At 42.3% G+C, this 16,769-nt stretch overlaps 1 protein-coding gene and 1 long non-coding RNA gene across 2 annotated transcripts; one reads left to right on the top strand and one right to left on the bottom strand.

Annotated features, from left to right (window-relative positions):
• Positions 1-10,677: 10,677 nt before the first annotated feature.
• lratd1 (LRAT domain containing 1) lies at positions 10,678-12,049 on the bottom strand. Its single transcript, XM_023837158.2, has one exon. The coding sequence runs from the start codon at positions 12,047-12,049 to the stop codon at positions 11,270-11,272; it is 780 nt and encodes a 259-aa protein (XP_023692926.1). The 3' UTR covers positions 10,678-11,269.
• A 687-nt stretch (positions 12,050-12,736) lies between these two features.
• Positions 12,737-15,929, top strand: LOC111856874 (uncharacterized). Its single transcript, XR_002841249.2, has 2 exons — positions 12,737-12,868; positions 13,070-15,929. It is a non-coding gene; the product is annotated as an uncharacterized lncRNA (long non-coding RNA).
• Positions 15,930-16,769: the final 840 nt, after the last annotated feature.

Here is a 16,769-nt window from a genome sequence, read left to right on the forward strand (position 1 = left end):
ATTATTTCAAAAGAACAGCAATTAAGATAAATAAAATTTGGGATTAAATGTAGGTGATTTTCATTTCACATTTCACCGTGTTATTAGTCATAAAAGCATAACAAATGCTGGGAATCCAGAAACAGCCGCTCCCATTTCCTGTTATCAAAACATAGCATGGTTCAAAAGTTTCCTAATGAACTATTCATGTGTGCCATCAAAGTAAAGGTCGCCTGTCTGGCGCCTCCTCTGGCCACGTCACACTCCGCGTCTAAATCACAGGAGTGAGGTGCGCGTGACAGATGGTGCACCGAACACTTTGGAAATGGGGGGGTTTGTATATTCTCTGACCTCCTCCTCCCGTTCCTCAGCATTTCACGCCCCCGTCTGTTGTTTCCCCGGGGGACTCTGAATGACTCCTGACCGAGTGCCGCAGACTGACCCGCAGGAGTCCTGTGTGCTAATTGGAACTGCCACAGGCCGTCGTATTTGACTGAAGCTGGGTCCTTGAACAGTAATGCGGGAAGGCCTTCGCTTCAGCCGGGACCGCGCTGCACCGCAAGCGCCTGCCTGCCTGCCCATCCTCGCCGGCACAGAAACGCCCTGGATTTACTGCTGCGCAATGGGGCCATGGGGTCCCTGGCAGAAACCACGCAAGGCACGCATTTAAAAGCGCTGATGTGTAGGATCATCACCATTAATTCACTCATCGTTTTTATGAATTAGCAGAGAAAGGATTCTGCACACAGTATACACACAGAATCACATCTGACAACCTCTACAGACAATTTTCTTCTGTAATTTTCTGGTTGGTTTCATGTATCATTACCAGCAGATATAATGCCACGTGGAACATGGGTCTTAGCGCACGGTGTATCCCCGGCAAGGAAATTAGGATTCTTTTAAAATAACCAATAAGGAATTAAATCTCCTGTCCTTGAAATGCTAATCGCAGAGTTGTCCCTGCTATAGGGATTGTGGAAAAATGAGTCTGAACTTTGGTGGTGGATTTTGAGGATATCTTACCTGGCTTCGGTCACCTTGGGCATTTCTAGTCTGTGGTACCTCTTTGCTACCACCCTTTAGATCCCGGAGCTGCCTGTCTTTGGTTGTTAGATGTATAATTCCCCAACCCCCTACCAGCCTCCTTTCTTGTCTCTCTCACGCCAAATACTTAATGCATTATGTGACTTATGTAAACACTGATCACATGCAGGGGGCGATTATTATGTGTGTGGTCTTACGTTGATTTTTAAATAGCTGGAAAATTTTAGAGTGGAAACTCCAGCTCAGGGCATGAGAAATTAAATTTGACCCTTGTTCATTAAAGCTGAGCCACGTTCTGCGGGGAACCGACAAACGGAACCCAGCCGGGCCGTCTCTCCATCAGCAGCTCCTGTCATAACCTGGAAAGTCGACATAGTGGAGTATGAAACTGTAGACTGAGAAATATGCCTTTCCTGAGCAAGACACTGGGGAACCGACTGGGGCGAAGGTGTTAGATGGAACCTTTGGTGTTGTTATGACAAATAAGAGCAGCATGATGGTGGTTCATTTTCCCGGGAAATGTCTATGTAATGTGTAGGGGCTGAGACAAACACGGTCTGGTTCTCCAGTGGTATGAGTAACAGATGACTCAGTGATTACCACAGTGTTGTACTTACAAACCTCGGAGTGCACAAATAACAGAGAAAAAAAAATGGATGAAAAAAAAGAAAGTAACTAAATTGAAATTACAGTGGGATCCCTGTATCTGCAGTTTCTGAAACTGCGGTTTCAGTTACCCATGATTTACCATGGTCCGAAATAATAGTTTTAAAAATTCCAGAAATGGTTCTTAAGTTTCAAACAACGCGTACAGGCTGTTTGATGGTGAGTACCCACAATTCCTTGATACATGCTTTTTGTTTCATTGTTCTATCATCTCTTCAGAATTAGGCTAAAATGTTAGTATCCCTTTCATTCGAGAGAGTGCATTACTGTATAATAATGTATAATAAAAATTAGTCTTTACCATGTCTATGTACATGAAGGTCATGTTAAATATGTTAGGGCTGGGAAAAAAATATTGATTTTATGATTAACCGATCCTGGTTTTGATGATTCAATATTGATTCACAAAATCCCAGGATCAATCTAGTCAATTTATGACTTTGACAATATTTTACTTGTATTGATCCTCTTATAGTACAGGCAGCACAACTTTTGTTCTCACTATTTACATGTAAATGTAAATGTAAATGTCACTATTTACCTTATTTTGGAATGCAGAAGTAACTACCTTACTGAAATTCCTTTACTTGTGTGTTACTTCCACTCGTGTCCTTGTTTGAGGCTGTCTTCATGTGAGCAGTCTCTCTTGCTACAGTCAACAATCTAAAGCAGGGGCGGGCAAAGGACCGGTGTGTATGCGGGTTCTCACTGCAACTCCCTAATTAGATTACTAATTAGAGGACTGATTGGCTGAAGAGTTCTCACACCTGGGTTTGAACAGTTGACCTAAAGGTCATCCCAAAAACCTGCATACACACAAAGTTTAAACTGAACTAAAACTAAGGTTAGATCACAACAGAGCATGCTGCTTACCAAGTTTGCATGCTAAACAAATTATAAATTGACAATTAACGTTAGACATCAGAGCCTCTGGTTCTTGTATATACCTGGTACTGTACACACACAGCTTAGACAAGACAAGACTGGTCCGTACTGTCCGGTAGTTATATATAATGTGGATGTGTTGTTGATAAATGTATAAAAAGTGCAAGAATGCATGTCAGCACAAGGAAATAAATACGATATGTTCAGAGCAATACAATATGTGCAATACCATACAGTAAGCACAATGTTATTTACAATAGTGATGTATTGCTTATTACTGTAAACAGCTCATTATATCACTTCAGATGTCATCACTTTAGCAGACAGCAGGAAACATAAGCTGTAACCATAACTGACACTATTAAAATATATTACCAAACGATCTTAGAAACAGTACCGTATCGATATCACAATGGCTTCCTTTCGCTAGCTCTCTAAGTTGTTTGCTTAACTTTTCTGGTCTCAGATGTTCCTCTGTTGGTGTTTTGTCAATAAATGCAAAGAACAAACAAAAGGTTTCTTCAGATTCAGGGCTTTTAACCAAAGTTGAAGATGTTCCTCACATTTTGGTGGTGGGCACACATTCAACTCTGGTAAGCGGTTTATGGTCGTGACATTCTTACTCTCAGTTTCTTTTTGTTTTGTAGCAGTTGTTAGGGCATCTCAGTACACATACTTAAGCTTTATCTAGAATCCATAACAAAGTCGCAAATTTCCTGTGAAGCTCAACACAATTTCATGTCTAACTTGAGAAAGAGTAGCTGGAAATGGAAACCAGATATTCTACAGAAATATTCTCAGACCATTGTCGTGCTGAAAATACGGTGGATAGGAGGGTTGCAATAGTATTGTGCAATTGCTTCGGGCCGCCATCTTGGTGCATTGTCAGTCATGGTAACGGAGTGCTCCAGCTTGTGAATGCAAGCAAGTCAAGTCAAATAGGGCTTAATTCTCACACCAACCATATTCAGTATACTGCTTACAGTGACACAAAATAATGTTATATAAAAGCAAACAATGTAAAGAGAAAATGGATATTAATGGATGTGACCTACTATCAGTCGTGAGATAAGTGTTAATTATCTCCTATTTCCAGGGGTGGAAAATTCAGGTTCAGAAAGTACAGATCCAGACCAAAAGATGAGCATAAAGATCGAGTCACATTCAAAGAATACTTGGAACAAAATCTTGGTCTGTATTTGTACTTTCTGGACTTTTTTGTACTTTACACCTCTGCCTTTTTCAAACATTGTGGCTAACACTGAAGGAAATGAAAGAAATTAAAATTTGGATGTATAATTTATTTCTAGCTCAGTGAACAAAATATTTTGGTGTATTCATGGGTAAGTACAAGAATAAATTTCATGCAACAAAATTATATTGTTTTTCATTATCTTATTTTTGTTATGTAATGGTAGCTTAATTACGTTGCTTTGTTCTGCAATGTTAACACTGCAGTGCTGTGCCTATTGTCGTTTTTCCAACAAATATAGTTTGATTGCACATTAGTGAATGTGTCTTAAACATAAATTGGATTAAATTTCTATTCTATTCAATCAGGCTCTTGTGAATCGAAATCGCATTGAATTGTCAAGTTAGGGCCGATTCTCAGCCTTAAACAATTCCTGTATGTTCTTTAAATAAAAAGATTCTAATTTACATTTTTGCACATATCTTTAACATAAAGTCCATTCTGGCACATGGCATGTGAGATTTAGACTTGTCCATTTTTATTTTCAGCTATTCTTTTCAGCCAGAAGTCATTTTATGGCCTTAAAAGTTGGTTTTGTTTTTAAGGATCTGCACCCACATGTTCATGAAATACAAAGATTTTGGTATACAAGCCTTTGGCCTTTCTTTAGTGGTTTTCACAATTTGTTTCCAGTGACGTCTCTAAATTTGTGTTCCACTTAGAGCTTTTTAGACATGTCTCCAAATATGGAAAGCCTCTATATAGTATTTCATACCTCATTCCTATCAAATTAATATTGAATCAAATCAGATTGAGCTGAATCATTAACTTGTGAATTGGAACTGAATCGCATTTGTCTCTGATTGTGCCAATACCCAGCCCTACTATATATGAGGTCTGTGGATTGTTCGCTATTATCCACAGTTTCAGCTATCTATGGTAGGTCTTCAAACGCATCACCTACGGATACAGGGGTGACAATTATACAAATGCAGCAATGAAAGTTTGTTAATTTAAATTGAGCTATAAAATCACCAAGTTGATGTGAATTTTTGAAGCAACTAGTTCAAGTGGATTCCATCAGGCACAAAAACTGCAAAACTATTTAATGCATCACGGCAAACAGTCTCAAAAATCATGAGTGAATCGAATGTGCCAAACAGACAAATTACAATGACAAAGGAGATGGAAAGTCAATGTGATAGACAGACACTTTACAGAATTGCTGCTAACGCCACGAAAGCACAGCCTCAAAAATGACCAGATAACCATGTCAGCACCTGTCCGACAGTCTCAAAGAAAACTACATCACCAGCCTCACAAATCAGGAATTTATCTACCATTCAAAAACTGCTTGTACCATAGGGCGATGTTCAAAGACACAAGGAGCATGAAATCTGGACCCCTGAGCAACTAAGGAGAGACCAAGCAATAGGTCTGATGTTATCTTTCACTGTTTTTCCTACGTCCAGCCTGGTATATTTGGAGAAAACCAGCGGATGCTTTCCACCCACAATATCTGTTCGTATGCGAAGCAATCTTGTGGGACTCATTAGCTATGGTGATTGCTCTGCGTGGTCGGATAATGGGCAAAGAATATGATGGCATTTTACAGGAGCAGGTGCACCCTATGGTGCAAGCACTGTTCAATCATAATGTCCCCATATTCCAGAATGACAATAAACACCAGGAGGAGGTCAAACTCCTTCTATGGTCTCCCCAATGACCAGATCTAAACATCATTAAAACTTTATGGGAAGTTCTGGAGCACAAAATGTGAAGTCAACTTCCACGTCCTTCATCCCTCAAAGAACTTGAGGCTTTACTTACTGAACAATGGCTCATTCTCCCACTACACACAGATCAGGACTTGATAGCATTGCACAAAAGGCTGTAGTTTTTTTGAAGGCATAGGACAGCCCAATGCCTGATTAGGTCCTTGAATACTGTTACGTTTTTCAGCAATTTTGTCCACTTCCTGTATGGTGATGAAATGGCCAACAATTATGGCACAAAATATAGACACCATTTCCTGTGCTAAAGCTTAACAGTTGACTTTCTCTTCAAATAGTGACCTACTTGCACATCTTCAAAATAACAAAATGCATTTGTGGCAGCGGCACATGCAAGGAAACATACTCAGTTGTATCATTACAAATCCATCAGCCAAGGGCGAATACGCTAAAAGCCTTGTGGGCTAGACCTTCTGATGCTGGAAAAAGTACGGATTATAGAAATTTTTCATCTGTAGTAAGGTGCCCATTATGCTAGCAGAGGTTCTTCTGAGAGCCTTTTGTGTACACCTTTTAAAGGGAACATGTCAGTGATTGATGAAGAAAGGGCACTTGCTGTCGACGTTGCCTCGACCATGACCACCCAGCTACAGCGACGGAAGGTCAGCAAAGCCTGGAAGGACAGCAGCCAGGAGACCAGCGGTCTGTGGCGGCAGGGGAAGGGGAGGTCCGTGGCTTGGGACACTTCTGCGGGGCTGTTTACTGAATCCTATAGAGAATGATGTCGATTACAATGTGCGTCTCTGCTGGCGGACACACCAAGCGTCAAAGTGTCACTACTTGCACGTGTACGGGAGCACATTCTCTAGACAGCCGTCCCCATCTCCTGACATCTGAGGCTGCGTTGATATTCCCTCCAGCTTCTGACAGCCCACTGCATGAGATGCAGCCCAAACCTGGCTAATGGATGCCTGTCTGCCTTTGCGCACCTCTTAGGACAGAGTTCATTCATACTTGTACTCTCCCAGAGCAAACCACGATAACGTTACACAGGACACACATGCATGCAGAATGGAGTTTGCAGCTGCAAGGAACTATTTTGTATGCCAGTTCTTCCAGCGGTACAACTGCAGGAAACGCTCTGGGCAACATTTGATCAGTTCAATCCCTTTGGGATAAATGCATAAGTAATTAATTCAGATATTCGAATGCATACTAGAGTTGTTATATAGAGCATACAGATAGTGACAGGCACTTTTAGAAAAGAATGTGATATTTACATGGATGGAACTCAGAAGAAGGAAGATGCTTTGCAGATATCCAAATGGGGAGTATCTCAGCCCTGCTGAAGCTTAGACTAAGAACCCCCAAGAATATCACGCCGAATACCAGTCATCTTGTTAGAACGATGGTGCCACTGTAGTGTGGGTTCAGCAAAGTGCAACGAGAGTGATTCCTGGTCTTAGAGGATTTCTATACAAGGACGCATCTCTGCACAAAGACTAAATCTCTTTAGTCTTGAACAAAGATGACACGTATAAAATCTTGCAAGGCCAAGGCTGACCATTATGTCTGATTCTCTATACTTCACAAAAGTACAAGGCCACAAACAGACTAAGTGGGGGACAAGCTCAGTGGATAAAAATGGTCTGTTTTTATTTAAAAGGCAGCATGCATGTAGAATGAGTAGTGTACTGTAATGTACAGGCTTTTTAAATTCATTCATGTTGATGTTAGGTGCAATTTCACCAGTACATAAATATTAAATTGAAATACTTTTTGAGTTCAAAACTCGTGGCTACCTGTTATAAATACTGTGTTCCAGGATTTCAATTATGACATCATTTGCTTACGTGTTGGACAGAGATGAGGCTATTACTATAGGTGTATTTGCACATATAAATGTTACATTTTAGCTGTCATCTGTGTTTGGGTTTTAAAATATCATTTCTGTTTTACAGAGAGCATTTCAGCCTGGTCTTTGCATCTTGACTATGCATGGCGAAGTGTACGCGTCTGTGTGTGGACCTCCCACAGAAACCCCACCAGTTTGTTCTGCTCTGTGATACCCGTGAAGTTCAACCTTTAAACGTCTAAGAATTAAAACAGGAGCTGCTCTGGTGGTGACAGATGAGCTGAGCCGCCAGCCAAGCCAAAACAGCCTCAAGTGGGAAGTGCCATCGCTGCCCAGAGACGTATACTACTCCCCAGCACAAGGGGAGAAATCTGAGGCGGCCATCTTTGTTTATGTATGTGTGCTACAGGTATGTACAAGTAACAGACCTTAAGAACTTGCCCCCGCCACACAGTCCCCGCTATGACAAACCAGGGAGATCTGCAGAGGTAGAGGCCTACGAGCAGCGGTAATCCAGAAAAAAAATGGCTCCAGGGGGAATTGCGTTTGACGTGACCTTTCAGAGCACTAATCAAATTTGCTTGATTAAGATCTTCTCATGGTTGTTGCACAGTCGGTTTTTTTTTTTCTTCCAAATCCATGTGTGACCATCCGAGAAAATTCCACATTTCTACATGTGAACCAGCAGAGACGTTTATTAATTAACTTTAGATGCAGTGTGGCCCAACTCTATATTGGGTTGTCAGTCAGACTAGGTGAAGCTAGGGAGAAGATGAGGACACCCTATAATAAGAGATTAAAATGGACCTTCTGTCCTATTCCACCCCCCCCCCCCCCCCCCATGCTATCACAGCAAGTCTCCATCTGACCAGTTCCATCTTGTGTACCAGCAAATGTGTTTCTTTTTTTAATTTATTTTAAATCGAGATGCCTTATATAGTGGATGTGAATTGAAAGGAATAGATGGTGAGCCTGCAGATGGGAGGAGGGTAGCGTTTGTGCTTACGTTGGATGCGACGGCTGAAACACTGCGGCGGGGGACTTTATATCGCATGCGTCGCTGCATGGAGCTGCACTCGGGGGGGGGGGGGATGATGAATCGAAAGGACCCACTCTCGGGAGCGTCACATGGTGCGTGGAGGGGGGGCAGTGTGCCCAATACGGGCAGGACACTTAACTAAGTCTTGAAATATCTCACACGGGTTGGGTCCTATTAATCTCTGTCACAGCGCTGCACCCCATCCTGCACCATTAGTACAGTAATGGATCCATGCCTGGATCTCCGTTGTAGGTTTTGTGCTTCGTATCTATCCCTGTACCAAGGCCTAACATCTCACTTTCTTCATGTCTCACCCTAGGAGGAAAACCTTGGTTTTGAATCTAACAAAAAGTGTCACTTTGGTAGATTAGAAAAGCCTTTTATACTGCACTTTTGGTCGGGAAAGGCGGCGCTTGTGACACCTGACTAACAGGTCAGGGCGTGCTCAGAGCAGTGAGTGAGATCAGGCCTATTACTCTGTCCTCGGTGTGGAAAATGGGTAAAAACTACCTCTGGGTGCTTTTTCAGAGGGGAAATAATGTATTTCTTTTTCATGTACCTAGTTATCAGTAACAAATTAACTGTTTAACAACAACAACAAAAACAAAAAGAGGAGGTCTCCATCTGTAAAGGAAAACGTTGCTGCTAGGTGCTGAAATATCATGACAATTAATCATTAGTCTTCACTGGAGCTAAATGGTCGTGTTGCTGGTGGCACTGTGCTGCAAACCTCAATGATCTGCTCTCTGGTTTTGAAGGAAAGCCCAGACTTGCAATGGACCAACAATTCCCGCAGAGCCCATGGACCAGAAGTCGTGTGACGCTATATCAGAGGTTCTTCCATGTAGGGTAACTGGACTGTGCAGCAGGGTTTGAAAGACAGCCATTAAAGGCAGCAGTTGCGGACTCCAGGTTTTCCATACGCTTGCAATACTGGATGGACCGAAAACATTCATATCTCTTGAAGTATTCGGCACATCACAATGGCAACGTTATGACATCACAGGATTCACACGTGTTCTAACACACCACATTGTTCACAAGCATGAACATGCATTACCCCAGGGCAAATGCAAGGTACAAACCCGTTACACCTGTTATTTATAAGGAGAGTAGGCCTTACCCCATCTACTTCTCAACAAATTAAGCTAGTGAGTGGCAATGGTTCTAGTCAACCGATACTAAACGTTAAAAAAATACTGAAATCTCTCCTATCAGGTGTCAAATCATTAAAAAAGGCCGCAAGCTGTTTTTACGTGGTTCTCCAATGACTTCCGAGTATACGTTACCTCTACACTAGCACAGCTACATTAAAAGATTTTAAAGAGTTTTGGAAGCTATTCACGACCACTAAAATGTAAAGCATGTCATTTTGTATGCCTGTGAAGTAAATGACCGTGAATCATGGAGGCACACAAGCGAAATATATTTTGGGGTGTCAGACCAACAGCTGTTCGTGGTGTACTGCAAAAGAGGATACAATTTGTCTCCTGCTGAAGCATCATTCATACTACTGTAGCAGATCTTAAATCACAAACAGGGCCTCTGTACATGCTAGGGTGGTCTGGGGTGATTTCATTGGTGTGTGTTCCCTTTTAATCACCCTATCAGAGTTCCTTTCATGTCCAAACACACCACAGGTGTTTCAGCAGCAGGGGAAATATCTACTCAATCGGGGAATTGATGACACACAAACTCAGCTGTTCCACACAGTATTAGATTCAATTCAAAACAAGGATTGCCTAAAATCATTAACATTTTAGCACAAACAGGCCACTGCTTGTCTACAATACTGCAGTTGTGTTCTTATTCATACACTGTAGCAACAAAACAGCCCAAACCAGCTAGTCCTCAAAACTGTCATCTGAGTTAGATAAGTTTTTTTGGGGGGGTATCTATTATTTCCAAATCCTTTTTAATGGAAATTGTCTTTCCACTGCATACCCCTTAGATGTTGTTAGCACTCAGATCAAATTCTCAATGGACTATGAAAACAAGGTCTGGCTGTTCCTCTCAGTGAAAAGCAGGGAAGTCTGAGCCGCTAACAGCTGCAGCCCTAAACATACAGTACGAGCCGCAGCCACCATTTTTTTTTTTTTACTAGCGCTGCGCGTCCTCGCCGCAAACAAGCGCGCTCCCGCGTGTGCGTCTTTGACAAAGTTCGGGCGGCTTGGGCTCGCGCCAGCGGGCGCTGCTCGCCGACGCGGCACGTGCTCACCAAGGCATGCGCCAGCCCCCTGATTTATGGCAGCGACCGTAAAAATGGCCTTTACACATCAGATCTGATCGATGTCGCAGCCGACGTTTATTCAAAAATGAAACAAGGTATATTAGTCAAATACGAAAATCAAATAATAACACAAGAACCAAAAAGGTTAAATCAACAATGGCACAAACCGGGCGGTTGGCAGATTGCGCAGCGCAAAAGGGATGGTCTTATTTAATATGAACAAAAAACACTGATCCGGTAGTTACATTTAGTCGAACGATGTGGGTGACTATATGGCAAGACTGACAAAATGGGGAAAAAATGCCTGCACGCAAAACAAAACCCGGACAGCGGCAAAACGATCACCATCCGTCGCATGTACGGTACGCAGAGCTGAAAAACAGACAGTACTGTATTTGGCGAGATGTGTGCCGTGTGAGTTTTAAAGGTATTTTTTTATGACATCGGTATGACGAATGATGGTCACCCATACAAATAATGGACATTCATATATTTTTTTCCTTTCCTGGAATACAGTTAAAACCCGAAATAAATTGAAGAGCTGCCCTTGAACAAGGCATGCAGGTCCCAACAGGTCCGTTTCCGTTTTTTTGTTTGTTTGTGTTTTTTTGAGGGGGTGGGGCACGTTATGACAGGAGCTGGATCACTCCTTCCCGTTGACCAAGGACAGCTCCTTCAAGATTCCACTAGCGTCCACCTTGCGCCGCTCCCTGATTAAATCCTCCAGACTGTGAAACATGAGCGTGTGCACGTTGCTCTCCGAAAGGTGCACCTTTAGGAAATACCTCTGTTCGGATGCGTGTACCTCCCCTCCGGCTTTGAACTCCCGCTTACCAAACCGACACCAGGCGGCGAAACTTTCCGAGTTCGTCCAGCAGATCTCCCCGCTGCCGAGTCCCAAGTGGCTGCTGGCGTTCTGCATCACCAGATCGGCGGGCAGCGGTCTATATCTGTACCGGCTATTAACTATCCTACCCAGCCGCCCATTGCTAATCTCAAACAAGCTGTCCTTTCGGATTTCCCCCCTGTACAGGTGTATGACCTGATCGTTCCTTTCATACACCGCCCAGTGCGGAGGTTGGTCGCTGGTGACCAGCTCCAGCAGATCTCCGGGCCTGCACATGGCGAGCAAAGTTTTTATGGAGTAAATATTCAGATCTTCGTTCTCTCGCAATTTGGAGAAAATGCATTCCTGGCAGCAGAAGGCAGAGTACTCGATCTCCTTGGGAGCGACGGGACCCTCCTTGGCAGGGCTCTGATCTTTGTAACTGTCCGACTGCGATCTATCCTCCAGCTCCTCCTCTTCATCCGAGAAAAAATACGCTACTCCGACCCTCAGCTCGTCCTTCTCTATCCCCGAAGGGTCCCCTGTGGGCAGCTCGCTGTAGTTCAGGTGGGTGATCCGATCCAGTTGATTTCCCATCAATGACGGGGCAGGAGAAAGGCACTGAATGCTGTTAAAAAAAAAAAAAATCCATACATAAATAATATAACAATGCATATAAAAAGAGGATAAAGCTCGAATCAGTCTTAAAAATCCATTCTTATTTTAAATAGTGCGACTACTAATCTGCAAAGTGGTATTTTGTTTATGTTCTGTTGCTTATACACAATGCATAAGACAAACACTGCGAGGAGGTTCACCTGGAGGGGAGTACCAGACAACGGATAAACACCACCAAGCAAACCTGTATCTGAACAGCAGACGCGACGGAGGGATGCAGTTTAAAACCACGCCGCACACTGTGACCGTAAGGCTTTCAGATCATGTAAATAAACACGCATTTTTTATCCCAGTGGGTGTGATGAAAAATACCTGTGAGTTTCCCAAGTAAATGCCTAAATATTCCCGTTTTCCATCGAGGTGCTCCGCTGCCGGGAATGCAATCCTTCCAGAAGGCGGTGCGATGTGTTCGATCTGGAGATCCTGCACCACTTCACGTTAAGTAGAATAGAAAACTCCGCCCCGAGAAGTAAAACCTGCCCTCCGTGTCGTTTATTGGTCTGCAGACCTTATTAAATTCCCACAAAGCCGGAGGGGACCGTGCTGATCGACAGGAGCTGCGTGTTAGTGGACAAAGAAAGAGAAACTTCTGTTTACGGCTCCAGATGTGAACGCCTGTCATCTATCCTGCGGGAAAATCGCGTTCAATAGCCCGGCATACCGCAGAGATGAACACGGCGATTGCTTTGTGGTCGCAGTTAATTAACTCAATCCGAAGGACTGCAGTCTAGAACTGTAGTGAGTATAAAATGCTATTTCAAATATGGAAAAAAAACTTGTAAATTCATTTAAGAGCAAGTAGCCATGGGTTTGTACAAAATCTTGTTTCCTTGTAGTTTTTAAGGTTAATAAGTTTTTCCTCTGAAAACCTGCAGGGATGTAATAACTTGAAATGTAATTTTTGGCAAATGTATAACGTAGGGTGCACTCTGCCTGCAGGTGTACTACAACGGTACGTGATGTCATCATGAAGCGCCACGTTCTGAAGTCCACGTTAACTAACAGAAATTATTAAATGGGGTGATCGGGTTTGGGACTTGGTTTTTATCTCCTTGGGCACAAACTGGGGCTGACTTTGGGGTTAAAGCGACATACTCATAAAGCAATAGTGTGTTTAATAAATAAAGCAAGATAGAGCATCCGACTTGGCAACGAGACGTGAGTAAGTGTCCTCAGAAAAGCATGAGCAGTGATCGGATTTGTTGGTGTGTCACGCCTCATACATTTTTGGGCACAGAGAGGTCACGCGAATTCTTGAGGACTAGCATAAACTGGTTTGCATATACCACAGTGCTCCTCATTTCACTGCCTACAGCAGCATGTCCATTTTTGTCAGGCAAATGAAATTCTGTGCACTTTAAAAAAATTAGACAAGCATTTGATTAAGATTATGACTCGTGATCTGACTTTTTGGCCATAGAAAGCAAATAAGGGTGATCTGTACAATTAGGTTGGTGGTGACTGAAGAGCCCCAAAATCCATCAGACTGACCTTCAGATTGGATTCGACATTGCTGTAGGTGGAACCTGAAACAGTTTAGCTGTCAGTTTTGCCTCGTGGTTTGGTTTATTTTTATTTTCCCTTGTTTTGTGTGGGTGTGTGTTATTGTTTTATTTGTTTGTAGCTTTAAGCGACATGGTGTGTTTTATGACAAAGTTCCCTTGGTCTCATATTGGCTTTTTAATTTTTATCAGCCAGCCATCTTGTCTCTTTTGATACCTGTGTCGTTAGGGGTAGTCGATCACAAGTTAATGCTTTTTATGGGGATTTTCTGATGTTTGGCTGTTTTTTTTGTTTTTTTTTTCTGGAATGGTAAGTAATCCGAAATATTTTGACCATGAATAGTTAGTATAGAGCACCCCATGGACGCCATACCTGCTATCCAAGGGGGACATAAAGGCTAGTCCACATGAATCACATGTCTTTGGATGATGGGAGACGCCTCAGACAATCTCCAAGTCCAAACGCTTACTGTAGAGCTGGGGGCAGGAAATGTGTCTCTGTCCCTGGTAGTACAGCTACCCTGCCACTCTCAGTAGAAGTGAATGTAAGGACATAACATATAATCAAGAGGTTCATAACCTGACTGTATTTCAGTAAAAGTACCTACTGTATATGTACTAATGCATGAAGAGTATAACTTCATGTAGAGGGTCTCAAGAGTGTAGTCACTGGTTTCTTTTGTGTTCTCAGGGGTTAAACTGTCTGGCAGTATGTATTGCACAGTTCTCTGTACTAGCTGGGCACCTCTTAGGTGGGTGTTGTTTGGTTATACTGTACCTACCCTGGTTATACTGTACCTACCCCGGTTATACTGTACCTACCCCGTGTTCCATAATGTGTTTAAATTAATGATTTTGCTTTTCCTCACTAATAACTTCTGCCAGTAACCCGGCACAACAAACTGCGACCCCAAGCCTATGAAAGCTTCCTTGTCCCCATTAGTCCTTTTTGGCTGGGGGCCTTCAGTCCCTCCCCCTCTGTGTCCAAGCTCACTGGCCCCGAAAATGACCCCCAAACACACATCCCATCCCCTGCCTCATCCCAGCCTTTGCTTCTGCTATCCGTCCTTCCAGAATCCGTTTCATTGTTGTTGTTTTTTTATTTATTCTAGGAACACTGAATCCAAACCATTTTCTAATCGTCGTCTTGTATATCTTGTTTTTATTTACTTGATTATAACATTATTTACTTAGACTGTCGATGTAATGAGCCTTTTATTATCACCAAAGTGCCACTCAATCGCATTCGCTATTTTTTCATTCTACTTAAGTTCTATGCTTTGTTTAAATATTTATATGAATTGTTCTTATTTTGTACTTCAGATAAAATTCTCATGCTAGGTAATAATCCCATTTAATAAGTTTCATTTGCCAGCACGTTGATTAATGGTATGGTAACCTTCCTTCTTTGATATGTCTGTTCACTGTACTAGTCCCTGAATTCAAAGTGATACAAGGCATATATGAGTTTTTCTGATGAAAGTGTGATAAGGATGGTTTCTTTATTCATTCTGTCCTCACAGGCTGGCAATGAACTATGGCTTTAGCACATAGTTGCTTCTTTGTGCACTTAGAGAAATGTTCAGATACTCATATGTTGGAAGTTAATTTTCAACATTGTTTCAAAATTCTTAAGACATTTCTGGGCTGTTTTGTTCAGAAACACTTTTGTGTGTCACATCCATTAGCTTACTTTGTGAGGCCACCGGTAACATCATATGTATGTTTCAGTATCAAGGCTAATTTTTCAGTGTGAGATATTCACTCTTTAGAAAATTAAGAGCTTGCTGAGCAAACTTTTTTTTTCTTCTTATTAAAGGTTGAAATACATTAAGCTCTCAGCTTCAAAGTTGAGATTGTATTCCGCTTGCGGTGCTCGTTTCTGTAGTATGTTGTAGTATGTATACATGTTTTGATATTAGTACTGTTTTTCCATTCTGCCTGTGTATCTTATAACCGTCTATGGTGGTCAGAATCAGAGCAGGGATCCTGTAACCTTTTCCCAGGCAGCCTGGGGCACAAGTCTGCCCCCTGCAGGTCAGATTCACATAGTCATACACAGCTTGGGTTTGGCCTGCAGGAGGAAACCGGAGTAGGTGTGAGACAGCGGTGTTACCCACTGAATCACTGAGCCCATGTGCCATCACCACCCCCTGTCTTCCTGTATAATTGATGCTATGATGCATTATATAGGTGTAGCTCTTATAACGTCCATAAGCATGACTTATGACTATTATATTGGATGTGTTCAAATCACTTCATACAAATCAATTAAAAACACAACTATAATTGAAAAAGTGTATTTCTACACTTGGACAGAATTACATTCCTTTTTTTTTTAATGAATCCTACAATCAAATCTGTTGGAACAACTTACAAGTATGGTGACATTTTTTTTATACTGAAGTACAACTTTAATCATTTCTATTTTTCAGTTAAACCTCTGAATCAATTCAGTGTACCAAGCAATTCAACACAAAAAGTAAAGTTTTATTCGTCAGTAACTCATTCTGTAGATGTAGAGTGGATTGTTTTCTGGTGTGAAAAAACACAGAGCATATACAGATAATCAATCGCAAAAAGAATTCCAGCATATAAAATATCAATAGACTCCTATAAAATAGTGCTCCTCTGACTGACTTTTAAAACTGCTAAACATTTCAATTTTCTTTCATTCTGTGCTGCACTGTAAGCCCAGTAAAGACACCCAGTGTGTTATGGTCGTTTTACACCAATCACTTTATAATAATCACCCACATAAATCCAGGCTGAATCCCAGGACGTACTGGGTGTGAGCACCAGCTCCATTTTCAGGCACTCTCGCATTTCTCACTTAGTCACATGCTGAGACCAGTTTGGACTTACCATTTCCGAGCAGCATGTTTTTCGGACGCACCCCCAGGAACCTTCCTATGTGTAAGCTTGGCTCACGCGGGGGTGAGGCCAAGGTCCAACCCCACGACCCAGGAAGGGTGAGGCGATAGCGCCACCTGCTGAGCCATCATGCCACCTGTTTTCGGAACATCTCGTCGGTGATTAGCATCGTGAAAATACCCATCTGTAATGTTCTCTAATAACTTCAGCACAGGCACTCGACCCTGTATGAAACAAACGTAAATGGAAGATTTATGGAAGGA

The sequence above is a fragment of the Paramormyrops kingsleyae genome, chromosome 19, assembly GCF_048594095.1.
Source record: "Paramormyrops kingsleyae isolate MSU_618 chromosome 19, PKINGS_0.4, whole genome shotgun sequence".
Taxonomy (NCBI): Eukaryota; Metazoa; Chordata; class Actinopteri; order Osteoglossiformes; family Mormyridae; genus Paramormyrops; species Paramormyrops kingsleyae.

Bases quoted from the DNA above. Each gene is read 5' to 3' on its own strand.
- lratd1 (XM_023837158.2), bottom strand. From the start codon at position 12,049: ATGGGAAATCAACTGGATCGGATCACCCACCTGAACTACAGCGAGCTG.